Source organism: Talpa occidentalis, unplaced genomic scaffold (assembly GCF_014898055.3).
Source record: "Talpa occidentalis isolate TD23 unplaced genomic scaffold, MPIMG_talOcc4v2.1 talOcc4.15, whole genome shotgun sequence".
NCBI classification, from domain to species: domain Eukaryota; kingdom Metazoa; phylum Chordata; class Mammalia; order Eulipotyphla; family Talpidae; genus Talpa; species Talpa occidentalis.
The window spans coordinates 47,116,308-47,141,002 of NW_023601543.1; the positions used below are offsets into that span (position 1 = coordinate 47,116,308).

A 24,695-nucleotide genomic window follows, 5' to 3' on the forward strand; every position below is an offset into this window, starting at 1 on the left:
CCTCACCAACACTTGCTGCCTTTTTTTTTACAATGGCTATTCTGACAGGTCTGAGGTTATACTTCATTGTGATTTTGATTTGCTTTTACCTTGAGATTAGTGATATTGAGCATTTTTTTCATATATGTGTTAGCCATTTGTAATGCAAATGTTTCATTTGGAGAAATGTCTATTCAAGCCCTTAGCCTATTTTTTTTAATTGAGCTATTTGGTTTTTACTATTGAGTAATAGGAGTTCTTTATGTATTTTTGGAGATTAACCCTTATCAGATATGCAGTTTGAAAAAAAATTCCCCCTTTCTACAGGTGGCCTTTTCACTCTGTTGATTGTTCCTTTGCTGTGCAGAAACTGAAATTTGATAGGGTCCCACTTATTTATATTTTTGGTGTTGACTGTGCTTTTGGTGTCATAACCATGAAATAATTGCCAAGGTAAATGTTATGATGTTTTATCCCTATATTTTCTTCTAGGAGTTTTAGAATTTCAAGACTTAGGTTTAAATTTTTAATCCATTTTGAGTTGATTTTTGTAGATAAAGGCTAATTTCATTATTTTGTATGTGAATATCTATTTTTCCAACACTATTTGTTGAAGAGTTATCCTTTTCCCATGTGTACTGTTGATATACTTTTTGAAGATTAACTATATGAGTGGATACATTACTGTTTGATTGGTCTGTATGCCTGTCTTCATGCTATCACCATACTGTTTTGATTACAGTACATGTAATATATTTTAAAATCAAGAACTGTGTTGCCTCAAGTTTTACTCTCTGTCAGGATCGATTTTGTTATTTGTGGGTTTTTGTAACTCCATATGGATTGTAGGATTATCTTTTCTACTTTTGTAAAAAAAAAATGACCCTGGGATTTTGATAGAGCTTGCATAGAATCTATATATTTTGGGGGGTAGTATGGACATTTTAACAATATTATGTGTCCCAATCCATGAACATGGACAGTCTTTCCGTTTTATTGGTGTGTTCTTAAATCTATCTCATCAAATTTTTATAGTTTTCAGGCTGTAAATCTTTTGTCTTAATTAAGTTTATTTCTAAGTGTTTTTTTTTTTCAGTGGACTGTAAATGGGACTTTTTCCTAATTGTTTCCTTTTCAGATAATTCCTTGTTAATGTAAAGAAAAGCAACTGATTTTGTATATTTATTTTGTAACCTGCAAGTTTATTGAATTTGTTTACTTGTTTATATCATCTGCAAACAGGGACAATACTACTTATTCCTTTCTGATTTGGATTTCTTTTATTTTTTTCTTGCCTATTTACTCGAGTTAGGGCTTCCACTACTATGTTGAATAGTAGTAGTAAGAGGGGTCATCCTTGCCTTGTTACTGATCTTGAAGGAGAAGTGTTCATTTTTTTAAAAAAACACTGAGAATGATGTTAGTTGTGGGCTTTTTATATATGGCCTTTATTATATTGAGGTAATGCCCCCTCTATTTCTAGTTTGTTGAGACTTTTTATCATGAAAGACTGTTGATTTTTGTAAAGTATTTTTTCTGTACCTATTGAGATAACCATGTGATTTTTATCCTTTATTCTATTAATGTAGTATATCACATTAATTGATATTTGTATGTTGAACCATTTTCATATACCAGGAATAAATCCTGAATGGTTATGATATATGACCCTTTTAATGTGCTGTTGGATTCAGTTTGTTAGTATTTTTTTTTTTTTGAGGATTTTGCATCTATATTCATCAGAGATATTGGGCAACGGTGATTTTTTTTTTCTTTTAATTTACTATTTTGGTCTCAGTGTAATACTTAGCTTATTAAATGAACTAGAAGAGCTCCACCTTTTCAATTTTTTGGTGGAGATTGAGAAAAGATGGTGGTATTTCTTCTTTAATATTTGGTAGAATTCACTAGTGAAGGCATCTGGTCCCAGGTTTTTCTTTATTGGGATGTTTTGGATTGCTGATTCAATCTTTATGCTAGTTTTAAGTGTGTTTCAGACTTTCTAATTCTTCATTATTTAGTCTTGGTAGGTTGTATGCATCTAAGAATGTATTCATTTCTTATAGGTTATCTGAGTTGTTGACATGTAAATATAGTCTCTAATGATCCTTTCAATTTCTGCACCATCATTTGTATTATCTCTTCTTTCCCATCTTATTTTATTTTATTCTTTTAGCTTTAGTCAAGGTTTTGTTACAGTAATCCTTTAAAACAAAACTCTTCATTTTGTAGATTATTATATCTGCCATGTTACTTTTTTCCCCTGTTCTAGTCTATTTCCTTCCTTCCTTTAGTTTTGACTAAGTTTGATCTTCATTTTAATTCCCTGAAGTATAAAGTTAGGTTGTTTATTTGAGATGGGTCTTCTTTTTTAACATTGGCATTCATTGCTATTAACTTCTTGCTTAGCACTGCTGTTGCTATGTCCCATTAGCTTTGGCATGTTGTGCCTTTGTTTTTGTTTGTCTCAAGGTATATTGTGAATTCTTCATTGATTTTTTTCTTTCACCCAATGATTGCTAAAGAGTATGTCATTTAATTACTCTATACCTTTGGATTTTCCAGATTTCCTTCTGTTACTGACTTTGTTTCATTCCATTGTGCTGAGAAAAAAAGATATTAGGTATGATATAAAGCTCCTTAAATTTGTTTAGACTTGTTTTGTGAGCTAACATGTTATATTACCTAGAGAAAAACATGTGTATTTGAGAAGAATGTGTCCTGCTATTACTGAATGGAATGCTCATATATGTTTATGTTAGGTTCATTTGGTCTATAATGGTGTTCAAGCCCTCTGCCTCTTCATTATTCTTTTGTCCAGATGCTCTATTCATTATTGAAAGTTGGGGGTTGAAGTTTACTACTACTGTTGCATCGCTGTTTATTTCTCCCCTTCAGTTCTGTGAATGTTTGCTTTAGGTATTTAATATCTCTGATATTGGAACAATATAGATTTATAATTTTTATATTTTCCTGTTGAATTGACACTTATTATTATGTAATGTTCATTTTGGCCTATTGTGACCTTTTTTTACATAAAGTTATTTTTATGATACAAGTATAGCCAGCCTTGCTCTCTTTTGATTATTATTTGAATGGACTGCATTTTCCATTCTTTCATTTTCAGGCTGTATCTTTAAATGCAGAAAAAGTTTCTTAGAAAACAGTGGATCACGCTTTTATCCATTCGGCCACTCTGTCTTTGATTGGGGGTTGTTTTGATCTATTTCCATTTAAAATAATTGATAGGGAAGGATTTACTATTTGCATTTTGTTAGCTTTTTGTTAGTCTTTTACTTCTTTTGTTGGTCTTTCTTCTTGCTGTTTTCCTTTACATTTTGTTGATATTTTGTATTGATATACTTTATTCTCCTCTCTTTGTCTTTAATATAATGTCTACAGGCATTTTTTGATTACCTTAAGGCGTATAAAATATTTTATAACAGTCTATTTTAAGCTGATAACAACATATGTTCAATTACATACAAAAACTCTACTTCTCCCCAATAGATACTTTGTTATTCTTTATCACATATCACACCTATTCAAAGTATGTATCTTTTAACATAATTTTAAGTTACGGTTTTTATTTATTTTTTTAAGATTTATTTATTTTATACTAGAACCGGGGTACAGGCCAGATGTGTGGGAGGGCGAGAGGATTCACCAGAGACAGAGTTGGGAACAGAACAGGCAGACTGACGAAATACACTGCTGAGGGGAGCAGCGGATGAGTCAGGAAAGGTCTGCTGTGCCATGTGGGACCCTCGTGGCTGGCCGGGATCGAACCAGCGCTGCAGAGGCAGCAGAGAGCTTCACAGCATTGCACTCAACTGCCTGCACCACCAGGGGAGGCCCAAGTTACGGCTATTTTTAATACTCTTGCTACCTACCCTTTATACTAGAAATAAAAGTGATTTACGCATTACCATAAAGTATTCTGCATGTACTGTATATTTACCTTCACCAACTAGTTTCACTGTCTTAGGCTATCACGGCTGTTTTCTACTGATAAACTTTCTTTAGTATTTCAGGTAAGGCAGGTCTACTGGCGATGAACTTCCTTAGCTTTTATTTGTCTAGAATGTTTTTTGAAGGACAGTTTTGATAAGAAGGGTGTTTTTGGTAGACAGTTTTGTGGTGTTTTTTTTTTTTTCTTTCAGTACCTGTAAGGTTTCTGCTCAAGAATTCACTGATCGGGCCTCCCCTGGTGGTGCGGTTGAGTGCTGGGCTACGAAGCTGCCCGCAGCCTCTGCAGCGCCGGTTCAATCCCCTGCTGCCAGCGAGGTTTCCACATGGTGCACAGACCTCTCCTGCCCGGCCCGCTGCTCCCCTCAGCAGTGTATTTCAGTCAGTCCGCCTGTTCTGCTCCCTGCTCTGTCCCTGGTGAATCCTCTCACCCACCACACTTCTGGCCTGCACCCCAGCTCTTGTATGTATAAATAAATAAATATTTTTTTTAAAAAAGAATTCACTGATAATCTAATGGAGGTTCCCTTGTATATGGCAAGTTTTTTTTTCTCTTGCTGCATTGAAAAGTCCCTCTTTGTCTTTGACATTTGACACTTTGACTATAATTTGACTTTGTAGATGTCTCTGGTTTCTTTATATAGTGTCCTTTAGGCTTCTTAGATATTGATATCCATTTTCTTCCACAGATTTGGAAAGTTTTCAGCCATTATTTCTTTGAATGAGGTTTTTGTATTTACTGTCTCTCTCATTCTGAAATTCCTATATACCCTATACTTGTCCCCTTGATGGTATCCCATAAGTCCCTTAAGCCTCTTCACTCTGTTTCTTTTTTTTTTTTACTTTTTCTGCCTGTGAAAAGCTTATTTTCAATGGTCTACCTAAATTCATTGATCATTTTTTCATGTTTATCTAGCTTGCTGTTGAATCCCTCTCATTAACTTTTCAGTTCTTTTATTTTCTTTATTGTCATGATAATTGCTTGGTACTTTTAAATATTTTTTATCTCTTTGTTGAAATTACCACATTTTCCATTCATTATTCTCTTAATCTTGGTGAACATCCATATAAAATTTATTTGGAATTCTCTATCAGGTAAATACTATAGTTAGTTTCTGGAGAATTAACATACAAAGCCAATTTATCAAGATAAAAGAAGCAAATTCCTTATTACAACTCACAAAAATACTAAAAGTGAAGAGACAGAAGAACATACCAAATACTGAAGCAAAAAAAAAAAAAAAAACCTGACAAAAGTCTCACTCCACCAGAAATGCAGAATATGCCTGATGAGATGTTTAAAGTAGGAGTTAAAAGTGTGTGTGTTGAATTAAAAATGTGATCAAAAACAGGACAGAATAAAGACACAGAAAATTTGAGACTGTACAATTTAGAAGTAATGGATATAAAGATACTATAAATGAATTTTAAAATACTAAATAGAGGGTCTCAACAATAGACAAAGTAGTAAGAGAAATAGTAAGTTTCAAAGCACAATGTTGGAGAACACACAAATAGAACAAGAGAAAAAGGAATTAAAAATGTAAACAGTCTAAGAGGTCTTCAGGATAACCTAAAGAGAAATATCACCCTCATTATGGGGTTCCAGATGGAGGGGAGAAAGAGAAAGACATAGAAAGTTTATTTTAAGAAATAATTGCTGAGAACCATCTCAGCCTAGGAAATGAGCCAGACATCCTAATCAAGAGTTCCAAAGAGTGCCAAACAAAGTAATACCAGACAGACACACTCTAAGACACGTTATTAAAAAAACATTGAAAGCCAATGACAGGGATAGAATATTAAAAGCATTGAGGGAAAGAAGAGAGACCTCTAAGGAAATACCAATTAGACTCTCAGCAGACATTTAAGTAGAAACCCTACAGGCAAGAATGAATGGCAGGAGTTATTTAAAGTACTCAAAGAAAAAGATATCCAGCTAAAAACACTTTATCATGAGAGAGAGAGAGAGAGAGAGAGAGAGAGAGACAGAGACAGAGACAGAGACAGAGACAGAGACAGAGAGAGGAAAGGTATTTTACATAAAACCAAGAAATGGGGCCTCCCTTGGTGGCGCAGCAGTTAAGTGCTGGGTTGTGAGGCTGTCCGCAGCCTCTGCAGCACCAGTTTGATCCCCGGCCACAGGCGAGGGTCCCACAAAAAATAAATAAATAAATAAACAAACAAACCAAGAAATGAGTTTATCAATACCAAGTCAGAAATGAAACAAGTGCTAAAAGGGTTATATAAAGCAACAGAAGAACAAATATAGAGTTAACAAACACTTAAATTTACAACCTGGAGGGGGAGGAGAATAATAATATGGCCCATCAGAACAGACTGAGATCAGAAAATCAGAGTCAAACAGGTCACATAGATACGCCATCATATAGTAACCTCAGCAGAACCTTCAAACCAAAATCAGCAGAAGTAACACATGAAACAATGGAAATGGAACCTACACAAAATACAAAAGAAAGATGTCAAAAAATAAAAAGACAAAGAAAAGCCAAAAAGTAACAAAATGACACTGAGTACTTATATAGGAATACATACCTTAAATTTAAATGGCCTGAATTCACCAATTAAATTATAGAGTGCCTGAGTAGATTTCAAAACAAAGTCCAATCTTCTGCCATTTATAGGAAAACTCATTTTACTAAAAGGACAAGCACAGACTTAAAGATTGGAAGACAATTCTGCAAGCAAATGGCAATGAAAAAACATCAGGAACAGCTATATTTACCTCAAATGAAATAGACTTCCAAATAGAAAAGGTGATATAAGACAGATATGAATATTACAACATGATTAAGGACATAAACCAATAAGTACAAATAACAATTAAAAATATGCCCATGGTGGCGCAGTGGTTGAACACTGGGCTGCAAAGCTGCCCACAGCCTCTGCAGCACCGGTTCGATCCCCAGCCGCCAGAGCAAGGGTGCCACATGGCGCACAGACCTCTCCTGTCGCACCCGCTGCTCCCCTCAGCAGTGTATTTCGTCAGTCTGCCTGTTCTGTTCCCCACTCTGGCTCTGGTGAACTCTCTCACCCTCCCACGCTTCTGACTATACCCAGTGCTTGTACTTTAAAAATAAAATAAAATAAAAATATGTATTCACCAAATGATGGGACACTGTGATATATAAAGTGATGATTAGTATAACTAAAGAGATATTGGGAACAACTCAATAATACGAGGGAATTTAATACTCCATGTACAACTATGGACAGTTCAACAAGACAGAGAATAAGGAAACAAAAGCTTCAAATGAGGCACTAGATGGAACAAGCTTAAGGCATATACACAACATTCTACCCAAAAACTGTTGCATATACTTTTTTCAAATGCACATTGTCAAGAATAGACCATATGTTGGGACACAAGTCAATTTTCAATGAAACTACAAAGACAAATCATAACAAGTACTCTTTCTGATCATACTGCCAGAAAACTAGAAATTAACTGTTTTAAATATCTGGAAAAACATTAAATACATGGAGACTAAGCAACACGCTGCTTAACAGAGATTTCATTACAGAGAAAATTAAAGCAGAATGAAAATTAAAGCAATGAAAATTAAAGCAGAAATGAAAAAGTACACTAAGATTAATGAAAACAATTATACAAGCTGTCAAAATTAATGGGATACATGAAAAGCACTCTTAAGAGGAAAGATGACTATAATACAGGTTTTCATTAAGAATCAAGAGAAATCCCAAATAAAAAACAATATTATACCCTAACAACTGGTAAAAGAGTAATCAAACAAAACCCAAAGTTAGAAGAAATGATAAAAGGAAAACCAGAAATAAATGAAATATGAATAAAAAGATCATACAAGGGGACTCCCTGGTGGCACAAGGGGTTAAGATGCAACCTATGAATCTACCCAGAGCCACTGCAGCATGAGTTTGATCCCTGGCAGGGGAGCTACCCATATGGCACAGCAGACCTTTCCTGACTTGCCCACTGTTCCCCTCAGCAGTGTATTTCAGACAGTCTGCCTGTTCTGTTCCCCAGTCTGTCTCTGATGAATCCTCACCCCCCACACCTCTGGCCTGTACCCTAGTTCTTGTATGCGTGAATAAATAAATCTTAAAAAAAAGATCATACAAAAGAGAAGTGAAATTAAGAGCTGAATCTTTAAGAAGACAAACAGTATCAGTAAATGTTTAGCTAGCCTTACAAAGTTTAAGAATAAAATACAAACAACCCAGTTGCTAAATAGCAGATCTGGACAGAAAATTTACCAAAGGGGCTATCCAGAAAAACAGTAGATATATGGAAATATATTCATCATTGATTTTAATAAGGGAGATGCAGGTGAAAACCAAAATACATGTGTGAGAATGGCACATATTAAAAGATCTTAACAACAATGCTAGACAGGATGCAAAGAGAGAGGAATCTTATTACACTGTTGGGTGAGAATGTAAACTGGTGCAGCCATTTTGGAAAACAGTCTGCATTTACTTTAAAATACTAAAATGGAAATAACATGTGGGCTGACAATACCACTCTTGGGGATCTATCCAAAGAACAAAACCATCAACTCAAATAACTGTATGCGCTACAATGTTTATTGCAGCATTATTTACAATAGCTAAGACATAGAAAAAAGTGCCCACTGATAGAGGACTGGATTAAGAATATGTGGTGTACACAACAAGATACCATCTCATATCAGTAAGAATGGCCCATATCAAAAAGACCAGAAACATCAAGCATTGCCAAAGATGGGGAGAAAAAGGAACCCTCCTACACTGCTGGTGAGAATATAGATTGGGCTAGGAAAACAGGATGGAGGTTCCTCAAAATATTAAATGTAGACCTAGCACATGATTCAGCAATTCCACTTTTAGGTATCTACTCAAAGAATTAAAACAACAACAACACTAATTTGAAAGGATATATGCACTCCTATGTTCATTGCAGCAATATTTACAACAGCCAAGTTATGGAAACAATCTATATCCCCATTAACAGATGAATGAATAAAGAAAATGTGGTATGTGTACAAAAAGGGATACTATTCAACTATATAAAAAATATGGAATCTTGCCATTTGTAACAACATGGATGAAACTGAAGCAGATTTTTTTAAGTGTTTTTTTTAATTAATTAATTAATTAATTTATTTATTTATTTATTTATTTATACAAGCACTGGGTACAGTCAGAAGCATGGGAGGGTGAGAGAATTCACCAGAGCCAGAGCGGGGAACAGAACAGGCAGACTGACGAAGAAATACACTGCTGAGGGGAGCAGCAGGCGCGGCAGGAGAGGTCTGTCACGCCATGTGGGACCCTCGCCAGTGGCCGGGGAGCGAACCAGCGCTGCAGAGGCTGCGGGCAGCTTCACAGCCCAGCGCTCAACCGCTGTGCCACCAGGGGAGGCCCAAAACTGAAGCAGATTATGCTAAGTGAAATAAGTAAGGAGAAAACAAATATGTGAAACAAATATTCACTCATATGTGGAATACAGAGAAAGTAAACAAAGGGAACAGAGAAAACTAAACCAAAACAAACCCAAGTAATCTGACTGTAGAACTGAGACTACCAGAGAGTTGAAGGTGGGGACAAAGAAGGTAGTGGGCCTAGTGGACTGTGGTGGAAGATTCTGAGTGCTTTCGTGGTAGGTGTCATATGATAAAACACATCTGAAGAGGTATGAACCTATACCTCTAAATCATATGCAGCACTGTAAACTAATGATACTTCCATTAAAAATAATAGAACAAGGGCCTCCCCGGTGGCGCAGCGGTTGAGCACTGGGTTGCAAAGCTGCCGGCGACCTCTGCGGCGCCGGTTCGATCCCCGGCTGCTCCCCGGCCACCAGAGGAGGGTCCCACATGGCGCCCAGACCTCTCCTGCCGCCCGCTGCTCCCCTCAGCAGTGTACTTTGGTCCTTCTGCCTGCTCTGCTCCCTGCTCTGGCTCTGGTGAATTCTCTCACCCTCCCGCGCTTCTGACTGTACCCAGTGCATGTATAAACAAAACGAACGAACAAACAAATAAATAAATAAAAACATGCCTCTATTAAAAAAAAAAATAGAACAAGAAAAGATGTGGTAATGTGGGATATCTACACAATGGCCTAGTATTCAATCACAAAGAGGACAAAATAGTGTCATTTATAGCAAAACACAACTATGTGTAGTAAAAAAGCAAGTCAAAACGACAAAGACAACAATTGGGCTTTTACATAGTGATTATTTAACTAAGCAAAATATTTTTAAAAACAAGTGGACACTATTGAATGAAGTGAGGTTTCTGAGATCAAAAGGGAATATGATAGGGAGAAATACTCAAAAGAAATATCAAGAGATGGTGGGGGGGAGGGGGAAGAGAAAACTAGGGTTTCTGGACACATGAACCAATCCCTTTCCTCCCCTGAGGGAAGCCAGAAGCTGTGGATTCTCTTCCTCATATGATGCTGTGCTAGGGCAGGCATGCAGGTTAGAAGGTGTCTCAAATCTCTATACAGACTTCAATGAGTCTGGTTTCACTTGTGCCTGCTGTCCAGGAGTCTTTCATTTGGTTTCTAGTTTTCTCACAAAGGGAATTTTCCATGAATTGTTGCTGAATTGGTATGTTTGTGGGAAGAATTAAGGTCCTGGACTACATAATCCACCATTTTCCTGATGTCATTCTCTTCAGAATGAATCTTTCGTGTGTGTATGTAATGTGATAAGTTGATTCTAAAATATACAGAGAGAAATGCAAAGGACCAAGAACATCCAATATACTTTCAAAGAAGAGGAACAAGGTGGAAGGATTTGCTTTACCAAATCTCAAGGGCTTATTAATTATAAAGTGCAGTAATTAAGAAAATTATGGCATTGCTGCAATGAAAAGTGGAGTAACAGAACATAACAGTTCAGAAACAATCTCTCACATATACAGACACTTGACTTATGACAAAAGCAACACAGTAGAGAAGTGAAGAAAAAGACATGTATTATAACAAGTGGCACCATGTCAGTTGAACATCTCTGTGGAGAAGATGAAGCCTGGCCCCTATATCTCACCACACACAAATCAATTCCAGGTAGATTCTAGATCTAAATGTGACTGTCAAAAACACAAAGTTTCTAGAAGATAATATAAAAGAATATCAACATGTCTCAAGGTAGGAAAATACTCCTTACATGGAACACACACACACACAAAAAAAAAAAAAAAAAACACTAACCATAAAGGAAAATACTCAAAAACTAGACATATTAAAATTAAAAACTTTTGTTCATAAAAGTCTACTATAAGGAGATTTGGAAAGGGCTTACAACATAAAAAGTTTTAAATGGTTCACAGCCAGGGTATATAAAGAATTCCTACAAATCTATAGGGAAAGAACAAACAACCTAAACAGAACAATGGCAAAGGACTTGTTCGAGGTACTTCACAGAAGTTATGTAAATACGTAATAAGCTTCAAAAAGGAATACAACTTCACTAGTCTTATGAAAAATGTCAAATAAAATCACAAAGAGATATTACTTCAAACCCACCCATCAGCATGGTTGTGATTTAAAAGAGTGATAACAACAACTATTAGCAAAGATGTAGAATAACTAGAATTCTCATACACTGCTAGTGGGAAAGTAAATTAGTACAGTCACTCAGAAAATACTTTCATTATCAATAAAGTGAAAATATGCATCATTTCCTATGACCCAGAAATTTCAGTCCTAGATATATGCTCAACAGAAATTCAAGTACATAGAGCCAAAAGACATGTGTGATATCATTCAAAGCATTGTTACTTATTATAATCCCAAACAAGAAATAGTCCAAATATTCATTAGCAGAGAGCAGTATTCAAACAAGGCAATGATACTCAAAATACAAATAAAAAACCTATAGTTGCATGCTACAACATGATAAATATCACAAATATAGCACTAAGAAAAAAAAAAACACCACAGACCCTTCCCCAAATATACTGTTTGATGAGATTTATATCAGGTTCAAAATGGGCAAAACTAATCTGTTCTGTTAGAAATTAAGACAGTTATTAACTTCAGAGAAGGAGGATGGTAGTGTTCAGAAGAGAACATAAGTGGCAGTTGAGATGCTAGCTTGCTTTCTTGGCCTGGGTTCTGGTAACATAGTATTTCACTTTGTAATAATGCATCAAGTTGTACAGTTATGATTTGTGACCTTTTCTGTATGATGTTATACTTCAATAGAAAAGTGGGGGGAGCGGGGGATAAAGAGCTAAGTGCTGAATATTTATAGAACAATCAGGTAATGATGGTGCTCTATAAGGGCAACTCTGCAAACAAGGCAAGTGATTTCTCTTGGTAATGTTCTTAGGGAATAAATAGCTTTAGTTTTCTAATATAAAGAGATCTTCTCTATAAGGCAGTTACAGATAAAATACAGATTATTTTCCACAAGACCTAAGAGAGAGAGAGGGGGATAAGACCCAAATGCAAATAAAACCAAACATCAAACCATACATTAAGGAAAATTTGTGCCCTATCTTAGAAGTAATGTAGACAGGGATCTTCTCCAGTACACTTTCTAATGATTCTAGAAACCAATGAAACATTGCTGGTGGAACTATTTACTCACCTAAACATAGCTGACAAGTCACAGGCTTAGCAAGACCTGAGGACAACAGGCCTGTTACATAAAAAGAAAATGTTCTTGTTTTACGTAAACATCTCCAAATGCCCCCCCCAAAAAAAAAAAACATTCAACTCAACTAGTATTTAACTAGCTGTAACCAGCACTGTGTCAGGCATTATGAGAAAAGACTAAAAAAAAGTAGACAGATTTCCAAGGAGCTCTAATATAAAGAAAATTTATAAATACAACAATGGCATTAATATGTAGATAATTATTCTAAGACAGGAAATATAGATAGTGGGTTGCAGGAGCAGTTAGTGAAAGAGAAAATGGGATAGGTATTATGGAGCCAGTTTATCAAAAACCTGAATGTCTGGATTTAAACTTATAGAAAATATTTTATCTGGATACTCCTCACCTAAAAAATAAGTCTTAGATTTAATGAGTCCTAGTCATTTTCTTGATCAACTAGTCTTAAGAAGGAATGCCAAACTTGGATACACTAATATTCTACCTAGTTAAACCAAGCAATATTTTGTGGAAAGTTAAGGTTGATTTCTGTGATAACATCTCAAATAATTAAGAAGAAACTCTAAATATCCCCTACAGTCTAGAATAAACCCTTATTATTCTACCCATACTAATTTTTGGAACACTTCTTAAACCTTCAATTTTTTGTTTAGACTATCTCGAGGCAATAATTTAAGTAAGATACTACTTATATTCCCTCCCCCTCTCACTGGGCCAAATAATCTTTCAAGTGTATATTGAAAGGTATCCGATACCTAACATAGTGTCTGGCTTATAGTAGGTGTTCTATTTATTGAATCAGATTGCTAAATTACATCAACGTATTAACCTTACTCATGGCTTGGTAAACTTTGATCATAACCCTCCCTCAACTTCTCTCTCTTTGGACTGAAAAAACTAGAAAGTTTCCCCTTTTTTTATTAATTGAATTGGGTTTCTGGGGACTTTCATCAGCTGTCAGCTTTTTCTTGAGGCGCTGTCACTAGAATTTCCTATTCTATTGTGGAGAGAAATCTATTTTTGATCTTTTACATGAAAACTATGAGTTTTGTTTTGTCTGTTTTCCACACCCTTCCTGATGATGCCTACTATATTCTTGGCTTTGAAAACCAAAATCACAACTTGACCAACTTCTCCACAGAATGATCAATAGCAATTTTTATTTATTTATTTTTTTTCTCTAACAATCATATTGTATATATCTAAGTCAGAGGCTGATAATATGTGCCTAGCTCCTATGTCATCTCTGATGAGTATCCAGATAAATCTACAGGTACTTGGCTATTCCAGATGAAGGAGACAGTGATAATTCCAGAAGGTCCAAAGTTACCCTCTTACCTTTTATCACCAGCAACTGTGTCCCCACTGTCCAGGCTTTTCCAACATTTCTTTTATTTCCCTTAGAGAACTTTGCTGATCTCTCTGCTATGTATCCTCACTGCCCCAATTTATTTCTGTATCGTGTTCTGAAGTTTTTAAATTGAGAGATGACATACATACATCTTCAGTGAGGTCTTAATGAGCCCATCATCTCATAAACATGGGTAGGTTTACATGACCTTATACAATGAAATGCCTCTGACTGTTCTGGTCCCTTGATCTCATGAGCTCTTCCTACAATTTGTTCTCATCAGTTTGCCTTCACTGCTCTCAGATAAACTGGTAAGAAACTTGAATGTACTTACTGGCTATTGAAGGGTGTATATTTTTATCTTTCTCCCTCTCCATCTAAGAGTTGCTGTAACAGCAGCTGTTTGTGTTGAAAAACTAAAATATAAAACTATGACCTACGTGGCCAAATCCCACAAGGCTGTTTACTTCCTTATTTATGAATCAGGATCTGTCAGCACAACTTAGAATCTTGACTGTCAGCAGATACTGCAATTAAATATCCCTGCAAAGCCAGCAGAGGGTGCACCAGGGCACTAGAAATTTTACCCAAGATGTAGCAATATCAGTTTAACTCTAACAGCCAATTCACTTTTCCTTTGTGGCATATGTGTGTCGTATAATAAAACTAATATCCTCAAGTTAAATTTAATTTGAATCTGGACTAAAATTCCTTCAAAGTTTACTCCAATTGTGCTGAGAGTGAAGTTAGGGCAGAATAAGGAATACATGGTTAAACTCTCTGTGGCCAAAATATAGGTGGACTAGAAGAAATCATGCAGATCTGAGCCCTCTGTTTTGTAAAAAATTTATAATGGAGCTCCGTCCTGCTTTCCCCCAAAACACTTCATGGATAGTCTGTATAGGGGAATGGGCACCGAACTCGAAGTCAAGAGAACTAACTTTCATTCTGATTTTTACTGTAGCTGTGTGATCTTGGACAAGTCACTCCCTCTCTCTGAGTCCATGTGTTCCCCAAGGAGAATCAAACAAAATGGACTCATGGGGTCCCTTGTAACTCTAAAAACAAATATAATTCTGACTGAGTCAACAAATGTAAAAAGCCTGTATGTTTGCTTCTACTGGTTGCAAAGAATGCAACAGAAAGAATAAAGGACAGGAGTTGGGGAGTTGTATTTAAATCTAGACAGAACTATTGCAGAGGTCAGACAAAACTAAACACCACTATAGACCTGTCAGAGTGTCGCACCATCTCTATGCTCTACAGTACAGCTCCCCTGATAATCCTCAGTCTATTAACATGGGTCTGTCCAATTTGAATGCCAAAAAGCCTTGGCCATCATTTGACTAAGGCAGTCTAATTCCTTCATTTTTTCACAGCATATCAATGTTTAGCCGCTAAGTATTTCTACTGGACACTGGTGGTGCTGGTGAAGGGGGACAGATGAAAGGAGCCAGAATCCTAGCTAATTATCATTTAACTACGATGTTTCAAGTTCCAAGAATGAGAAGCATGTATCCTGATTCAATTCTTTGATAAGTTGTTATATCAGTTGGAGTGTGCTACCAAGGTATTTTAAGGCTCAGGACAACTTTACCATGCACATGTAGAAAATGCGTCAGTCCTAACATTGAGGTGTTATCATGAGTATGACGCTGCTGGCTTTGGCTGGGTAGTCACAGTAGCACAAGTACTGTTTAGAGTTATGACAATGACTCTGCACGAGGTAGTAAATATAAAAAGTCTGGGTCCTTCATCACCTCAACGAACTTAGTTGCACAACTCATTCTCTTACCTAAGAGGAAAAAATTCACTATGACTTTTTAACCATTTCAAATGGATTCTTTGGATATTTCTCTTAAGTTTCACATCGGACAAAATGTGGCAGTCAAGAGATACTTATTTTTAAAGTGCACTAAATTTACTTGCATAAAGAGCTGGAAAAAGCCTAGACATACACTAAAGTCAACGATTGGTAATAAGGGCACAAACTCCATAAAGACACAAAACAAAACAAAAACTGCTCTCCAGAGGCTAATCCTAAGTATTTCATCAGTAGATCCCTGTGTTCAAGCTACCAGTAGGAAAAAAAACTTCACACTCACCCCCCTCCCCCCCAAAAAAAACCAACAACAAAATTCAGGACCGGCATGCAAAGGGTGAGTTTTATTTCCATGGAGTATTTAAATTGCTCTTCAGAAGTTGCCTAGCAAGACGGCATATTTCTACCAGAATTCCTCTGGGGCGCTGATCCACACTAGAACACCGAGGACAATCAGTCTCAAATTGCAGGTAAGGGTGAACAAGCCCATGTTCTGGTCAGCGCACAAGGACCCTGAGCTTTAAGTGCGGTTAAAAGTCGTTTCAAGAGGCGTGGAGCAGTTATTACAGCTGTTTACAGCTCCAACTCCAAAGGAGTGCCTTGCTAGTGCTGGCACCGGCTCTGGACACGAAAAAACAAGCACCGCGGGCAGAGAATCTCACCAGGAGCCCAGGGGCCAAGCCACTGCCGTTACTCCGCCAGAAGGGCACGCCGGCACCTCCGCGCCGGGCCCGCCGGGAGCGCAGCCAACTTTTCCCGAGGCCGCCCAGAGCCTGGGGCGGGGGGTGCGGGCCAGCGTTCCCCAGTCCAGGGGTCCCGAGAGGGTTTGGGGGAGCAGGGCCAGGGACCTAAGACCGCCGCCCCGCGGCAATCTATCCCGTTCCGCCCGTCCACTCCAGATCCTGTCCTCGAACTTGGCTGGGGCAGCCGAGCCCTCCCCAGGGCGCCCGCCCTGCCCACCATTAAAGGGGGCCCCCACCGCCTTCCCAGCGAGGTGACTCACCTGGTGCCCGTCCTGGGAGTCTCGGGGGAGTGCGATTTCTCCCGCTTCCAGTGGCGGCGACTGAGGTGACGGCCGCCCGAAGTGGCGGGTGAGGGGACGGTCGGCGTCGAGGCCACCAGGGCTGCTCAGGGTGGCAGAGGTGCCCGGGGTGCCGAGGCCGCTCTGGCGGGACTCAGCCCCGCGTTCCCGCCGCAACTCGGAGCGCAACTCTAGGTAGCAGCACAACGTCAGCAGGTGGAGGGCCAGCGAGAGGCCAAAGAAACCCAGGAAGAGCCGGCAGCTGTTCCCTTCGCCAGCCCGGGCAGGGGCCCCGCGACAGCCGCAGCCCTGGCTCCCCCGCTCCCGCCGCGCTGCCGCGGCCAGGGGTTCCCGGTGCTCCACCTCCGGGTAGCCCATGGCCTCCGGAGACACCCACTCTGAGGCCTGAGAGCCGCCGCGTCGGCCTCAGCCCTTCACGACCCCTGACAGGCGGCTACTGTCCTGCCATCGGCCGGGGGCTGCAGGGACCCGTTCCTGCGCGACCGAGGCTGGGCGGGACGCAGCAGGGAGCAGCCGCATGTGCAGCTCCACTGGGGGGGGGGGAAGGGAGGCGGAGGGGCGGGCGAGAGGGGCGGCTGGGCCGGCGGAGGGAAGGAGGGAGGAGGCGCCGGCCGACCCCGCCCCATCCCTCCAGCGCTGCCGGGCCGCCTTACCACCCGGCCCGCCAAGCCTCGGCGCCCCGCCCCCGGCCGTTCCAACCCGGGCCTTTGGCCGGGGGGCGGGGCCTGAGAGCGGGTGTGTTCGCCCGGGCCTGGAGGCCCCACCCAGCTCTTCCAGCTCGGCCCTTCCAGTTGGTGACTTCAGCTGTCGTTCATCCCTCAACTCCGCCTCAATTTAACCCTTTGGCGAAAGCAAGAGGGGGAGGGGAGGGAGAGGGGGAGGGGGAGAGGAGGGGAGGGAGGATGGGGGAGGGGAGGGGGACTGAGGCGAATTGGGGAACCTTGGAAAGAAAGTGGAGGAAAGAAAAGGAGGCGGAAACTCGTATTAATAGAAATGTTTGCAATTAACTGCAGTTGTTAATAACATCATCCAGTACTTATCTGTTGCTTTCAATCTTCAAAGCGTTTAACAGACGTTAAACTAATTAAAACAGTTCTGGGTTTGGAATGAAACCATGCCTGCTGTGTTTGCAATCCAATGGCGCGCCAAAAGTAAAGGAAACCCGGAGCCTGGGAGCCAAAGGCAGTGAGACTGGGCTGGGACTGAGGCAGCCCCTCTCCTGGAGTGAGTCTGGGCCTCAATCCTAGTGAGGAAGCAAGCCACCAGTACCACACAAAACTGAGTGATATTGCTCCAGGAAGGGTAAAACAGTCTCCCAGGATTTATTGATCAGTTCATTCAACAGGTAAGTATCGATCCCTTTACAATGTAGAAAGTGCCATGAGAGTATCCCTAGCCAGTATATTTTCACATCTTCCGCTGCAGCAGAAGTTTTAAGTGGAGAACCTGGGCCTTCAATGAGCAAACAAGGAAGTCTAGGGCAGGAATGGGTGGATTTTTACAAGGGTGGTCCACAGAATGGCCACAGACTGTTGGCATCTCTATTTGCAGGTAACTGTTCTGGCCTCTTTCCCCTCTCCCAACCTCTCCTGGAGGTGTTCCTGGGGGAAGTTCAACAAGTCAGCCAAAGGTTCCAGCCAGATGTACACTGATGTAACTGCAGCATCTTCAACAACGGCACCAATCAGAAAAAGGTTCAGAAGAAAACACACACACTTAAGTGGCAAATGTCAGAACTATAGACCCCAAAATGAAAGATGAAAAGGATTAGTTAAGAGTCACAATTGACAAATTAATAGACTGAGATTATAGAGAACAAAATAAGGAGAGCAGGGCAAATATGTATGCTTCTAGGTTAGGATGCACTTTCATTCCCATTTTAACAATAATTAGCAGTTTTATTAACTTGTATAAAGAAGGCCTAAGACCTAGGCTGGTGGGAAAGAAGGAAAAGTAAAGGGAAACAAAAAAGAAGAGAAACAACAAAACAAAAGCCAAGCATGTGGTAGAGTAGTCAGTCCAGAGAGCACAGAGTTCAGAAAGCTTAAATATATTAGCCAAAGCCAACTTTCTTTCCGGACACTTTGAATGGTCTCAGTGCTTCGGGAAAATCTTGGTGTCCCCTTCATTTATTCTTGCCACACAAAATGAAATTTGCCAAGGAAATCACCATCATACAGATAAGATGAAAAAGGGTGTGCTTAACAGTTGATCTCAAGTCTTGTTTGTTCAGCTTAGGAATTCTAGATACTAAGGGAACTGCCAGACTGATTTGCCTTAATTATCACAGCCCAGGATTACTAGAAAGAATGGAAGATTCAGAGTCAGTACACCTGACCATGACACTGGTTTGCTAGGTCACTCTGAGCAAGTCCTGGAGCTTTGGGGACCTTAGTTTCTCCAACTATGAAATGAAGACTGCAACATTGTTCTTTATCTGCTTTATCACCAGTCCTGAGTTGACTTGGTTGTTCACACAGTTCAAGGAAGTTGTCCCTTCTTTTCCTAAAATGAAAAAGGAATGAATAATAGCCAATTCCCTGGTGTGGTGGTATTCAGGGACCTTCCTGGTCTCAGCTCACCATTTCTATTCAGGTCTTAAACAGGTTTCAAAATGACAGCCTGCAGGCCACATCCAGTGAACAGATGTGTCATGTTTTGTTTATTGGCTAAAACCTTGAATTAAAAAATTAATCGCCAGCATTTATATAGAGATCAGAAGATTTCATATTAAAAGTCCAGACTTCCTGCTCCTCCATAAAAAATAAAATCAGGAAACCTGTTAATGCTGGATCCACATTCTCATATGGCTGCCATCAGCTAGAACCACCCCCCTCGAGACAAGTAAGAGCCATCATGTTCCACACAGTCATCCCCACCTCCATCCTTTAGTCTCCAATACTGTCCTCACTGTCCATTCACTGCACCTGTCTGGCCCTGTGTGTTATCAGAGGAAGATATCCGCTCCTTAGCTTTTCCAACTTTATCTTCCATCATCCTACAAGGAGCCCATATACCCACAATACTAAGTTCATTAATAATGCTCACGCTCCTATGTCTTTGTACAAGCTGCTTTCTTTGGCAGGAATGCCCCTGCCTTGGAGACCTGATCAATTCTTCGGGAATCAAATCACATGTTCACTCTGGTATAGTCCTACAACTCACACCAAACATATTTTCCTTTATTGCACCCTGAGCATATCTCAATGAAATCACTTACTACATTGTATTTTTTATTTTTCACATGTTTTCTCACCACTCAAGTGAGCTCCTTCATGGTAAGAACTGTGTCCATTTCCATTTTGGTATCCCAGTACCTAGACAGCACCTACCACATTGTAGAGACCAGTACCGTGCAATGACTGGGGCATGAAATCAGAGACAGTAACCTAGACTACCAGTAATTCCCAAAATGTACTGGACCAAGAGATGTCTCTTAATAGCACTTATGAAGCCACTACTATGTGCAGAACTGGCTAACACATTATAGAAATATAAAAGGAAATACGAGTGAATGACAATTTTGCAGTTATTCTCCTGTTTGTGCTACAGTGGCAGTTGTAAATAATCTAGAAATTCAAACATAGGTGCTTTGTAGTACCTCGTTGACTTTCTGTCCATTCAAATTTCCCTCCCTAATTCTATTTGTCTGGGTGTACTATCAAGATAATATTAGTTGGCAACACCTGTGTAATAAATATTCAGTATAAGTTGGCAACTTCTGAATTGTTAGGAACATGATAAGGAGTTGGGCAGGGACTGGTTTTAAATGACTTTTTACTCTCATTAATCTAAACAACAAATCATTGACACAAAGATCACAGAGTTTTTTAAAATCATTTCGTGAAAAGCAGATAAAAAATCAGGAGGAACACACTTAGGAATTATATCCTGGTTTGAATCCCAGCTGAATCTCTTAGCAGCTTCGTGACTGAAGACCAGTAGTTTTTCCCTGTCTTGCAGAACCTCAGTTTTCTCATCTGTGACCGCATCTGCTTTGTAAGATATGCAAGGCTTAAATGGGATGTTACATGTCACAGTGTATGACACATAATAAATTCACAAGAAATATTAGTCCCTGCTGTCTAGGAGACTTCCATCAAAAAAACTAGCAACAACAAATGTTGGCGAGGATGTGGAGAAAAGGGAACTCACCTGCACTGTTGGTGGGAGTGCAAAATGGTCCAATCACTATGGAAAGCTAGGTGGAGATTCCTCAACTTGCTAAAGATGGAGCTTCCATATAATCCAGCAATTCCACTCCTAGGTATTTACCCAAAGGACACAGAAACATCAATTCAAAAGGACACCTGCACCCCTATGTTTATAGCAGCATTATTTACAATAGCTAAGCTATGGAAACAACTCAAATGCCCAAAAATAGATGACTGGATCAAGAAGATGTGGTACATATACACAATGGAATATTATCAGCAATCAAAAAATATAAACTCATGCCATTTGCAGCAACATGGATGGCGCTGGAAGGGATCATGCTCAGCAAAATAAGCCAGAAAGAAAAAGAAAAATACCGGATGGTCTCACTCATAGCAGGAATTTAGAAAACCTAAATAAAGGACCAGGAGAAAGACTAATTATAATAAAGTAAAAATAAAAATCAACAAGCAACTATAAACCAGAAACACACTATGGGGGAAGAAAGGAGGGAGTAGGGTCAAAATAAGGAGGGTGGGAATTGTATGGGGAATATAACCAAGATGAAAATGCATACATTGTGCAAAAATGAAAAATGATGTAAGAATTACATAAAATAAAATATATTAAATTAAAAAAAGTGATTAAAGGGCCTCCCTCCCTGGTGGCACAAGGGGTTAAGATGCAGCACTATGAAGCTATCCAAAGCCACTGCAGCACTGAGTTTGATCCTCAGCCAAGGAAGTGACCCACATGGCGCAGCAGACCTCACCTGTCTTGCCTGCTGCTCCCCTAAGCAGTGTATTTCAGTCAATCTGCCTGTTCTGTTCCCAACTCTTTCTGGTGAATCCCCCTGCATCTCTGGCCTGCACCCCAGCTCTTGTATGCATAAATAAATAAATCATTTTTTAAAAAGTCATTAAAGGAAAACTTATAAAAGTGCTCATGAAGATGGCAGAAATGCAGAAGCACATTTACATACTTTGTACTCGCCAAATGTCTGCCCCCTTTTTTGAATTATTGAGTTTGAAATAGTACCCTTATGAACCTACCACCCTTTCCTGACCTTTCCTGGCCTCTTGATTCCTGTATCCTCCTCTCCCTTTCCGTTTGGATGTTGAAAAGACATCTTCAACTCAACATGACCAAAGCTCTCCTCCCCGCACCCCTCCACCCCCCCACCAAATGTGCCCTTTGTTTTCATCACAACCCATTGTGCAGGCCAAAAGCTTTGAAGTCATCCTTGAATTCTTTTTCGAATACCCTACATCCAATTTGTCAGCGAATGCTATCAGTTCTGCCTTTAAAATATACCCAGACCCTGATTACTTCTCACCACCTCCCTGTGACAACCCTACTCCAAGTCCCTGGGCTCTCACTGGATTACTACTTTGGCCTCCCACCAGGTGTCCATGTGTTTTACTTTTGTCCTTGCCACCCTAAAATCTAGTGTCTACCCTGGTCAGAGGCTTTCTTTTAAAATATAAGTCAGATCCTATCACTCATTCGTGTCTCTCTGAGCCCTTGCCTTGACCTACAAGCCCTAATGATCTGATTGCTGGCCACCCTGCTGGGCTCCTCTCTACTACTATTCTGCTTGCACTCTGCTCTAGATACTTTCTAGATACATGGACCTCTTCTTTGTTGTTCTTTGAACTTGCAAAGCCTGCTCTCACTTAAGGGTCTTTTTCCGTATATTTCCTTCTGTCTGGAATGCTAGTCACCCAGATAGTCACATGACTTCTCTTTTACTTCAAGGTGTCTTCAAATATGTCACCTTATCTTATCAAAGAAACTTTCCTGAACCAATTTCCCATCACTCTCTGTTCTCTGCCTTTGCTGTGTTTTCATTCTTAGCACTTATCATCATTTGACATGTTATATATGTGCTTCCTTATTGTACCATTCCCCTATAGCCACAACTAGAATGTCACTTCCATGAGGACAGAGACTTTTGTCTGTTCACTGTTTTTTATCTATAGGACAAGGAACGATGCCAGACACGTATAACAGATGCTCAGTAAATGTTTGTTGAAGGAATAATTGAACCCCTTCCCTGGTGGAGTAAGAGGAAAGATCTGGCCATGTGTCTTACTGGATAGGCATGTACTTTTCTTCCGGGATGGTAAAGCAGGAATAAATGTTTCTCCCCTTTTTCATGAGACATCTGACCCAGAGAAAGAGATGCAAAGGCCACACAGGGTAAGGAAAGGAAGGAACATTGGTTGAACATTTCTTTTGTAGGCAGCAGACTTTCTTATTAACTTGTATGTAAACTTAGTATTATGAACATTTCACAGATGAGGAAGGAGAGGCTCTTGAAAGTTAAGTGACTGGCCCTAATATTCATAGCAACTAGTATTGAGTAGTGGAGTCTGACAAGTACAAAAATTTACTCTGTTCTCAAAATTTCATTCCAGACACAGGCAGACAGATCCAAAATTCAACTTCATGGAGTTAGACAGGCAGAGATTGAGATTCCAGAAAGGTAGTGTGATAAATGAGCTGGAAGTCAGTTTCTTCTCCTTCCTGTTTGGCCTCTTGTGCCACCACTTTTTTTTTTCTTCAATTGCAAGACCACAGTGCATGTTATGGTTACATGAATGTGCTTAAATCTGGGTCCATCAAATCATTCCTCTGTATGGGAGCCCTCAATAACTTCCCAGTAACTGCAGAACAAACTCCTTAACCTGACATCCAAGGCCCTCCAATCTGGCCCTAAACTACATTGCAGTTGTGCTCTTGTTAGGCCTCCACGCAATTCTACATAAGTACAGATCTATGCATCCAGCTCATGCACATGCCTCTCACCATTGCTAGCTCCTCCCCCATTCTGTGTGAGGGTCTCCTTTCCCCCAGCTAATAGCCAATGCTCCTACAAGGGAAGGCAGAAGCCACATCCAGGAACAAACAGCTACATTCCTTCCTTTTGCTGACATTACTCCCTTCCTCTTTACAACATCCTATCCCTTTGCCTATTTAAAATTAGCACCTTCTCCAAGGCCCAGCTCTAGTTCCCCCTCCTGAACTTGCCTGCTCAGAGCTCTCTCCACCAGGACAGATTGCCTATACAACTCCTGTGGTACTTGGAGTGTGCCTTTCATCATTGCTAGCTCTTCCCCCATTCTGTGAAAGGTTCTCTTTTCCCCCACCTAATAGACAATGCTCCTACAATGGAGAGGTAGGATTCTGTCTTGGCCCCAATAAGGTCCTCCTGTGGAAAGCACTTACCAATCCTTTGCTAATGGACTAAAGAATGAAGAGATGGATTTTAAGTAAGATTTTGAAGTCAGAAGGGGTCTGGGTTTGATGGAAAGAAGGCTCTTGTTCTAGATGGAAAACAAAGTAAAATAAAATGCTGAGTACATTTAGTATTTAGAAAAAAAATTGTAAAGTACACACTGAAGGAGGAGAAGAGCAGCAGAGCTCTAACATGCTGGAAGAAATAATTATAGCCATGGCCAGCATAGAAATGTCTGCAGAAATCCATGAAGCAATGATAAGGTGATAATGATTCTTCTTTCTGTAAGGGAGCAAGATGCCACAACATTAACATAGAATATTCATTTTTGCAATGAAGTCTTTGGCTACTCATGGGTGGTTGAGCATATGGGGAGGATCTCACATCATGAGAGGAATTTTTCGTTCAAAGATAGAAAACTTTGTTACTGGCAGAATGTCATTTGCATCTATGTCCCTTGCAATGTGTGTCAGTCCTACCATTGAGGCCAGCAAGTAACTTAGAAACAGACTGAATATTGCACAG

At 39.7% G+C, this 24,695-nt stretch overlaps 1 protein-coding gene across 5 annotated transcripts in view; it reads right to left on the reverse strand.

Annotated features, from left to right (window-relative positions):
- Positions 1 to 17,367, reverse strand: part of EDA (ectodysplasin A) — a 330,732-nt gene extending 313,365 nt beyond the window's left edge. For 4 of the 5 annotated variants that reach the window (XM_054695688.1, XM_054695686.1, XM_054695689.1 and 1 more), the window contains exon 1: positions 16,736 to 17,361. In XM_054695688.1, the coding sequence (XP_054551663.1) occupies positions 16,736 to 17,131 (396 nt within the window). In that variant the 5' untranslated portion in view covers positions 17,132 to 17,361. Of the gene's footprint in view, positions 1 to 16,735 lie in introns of all 5 variants that reach the window. The other variant, XM_054695684.1, reaches the window with a different exon arrangement.
- Between the last annotated feature and the right edge of the window lie 7,328 nt (positions 17,368 to 24,695).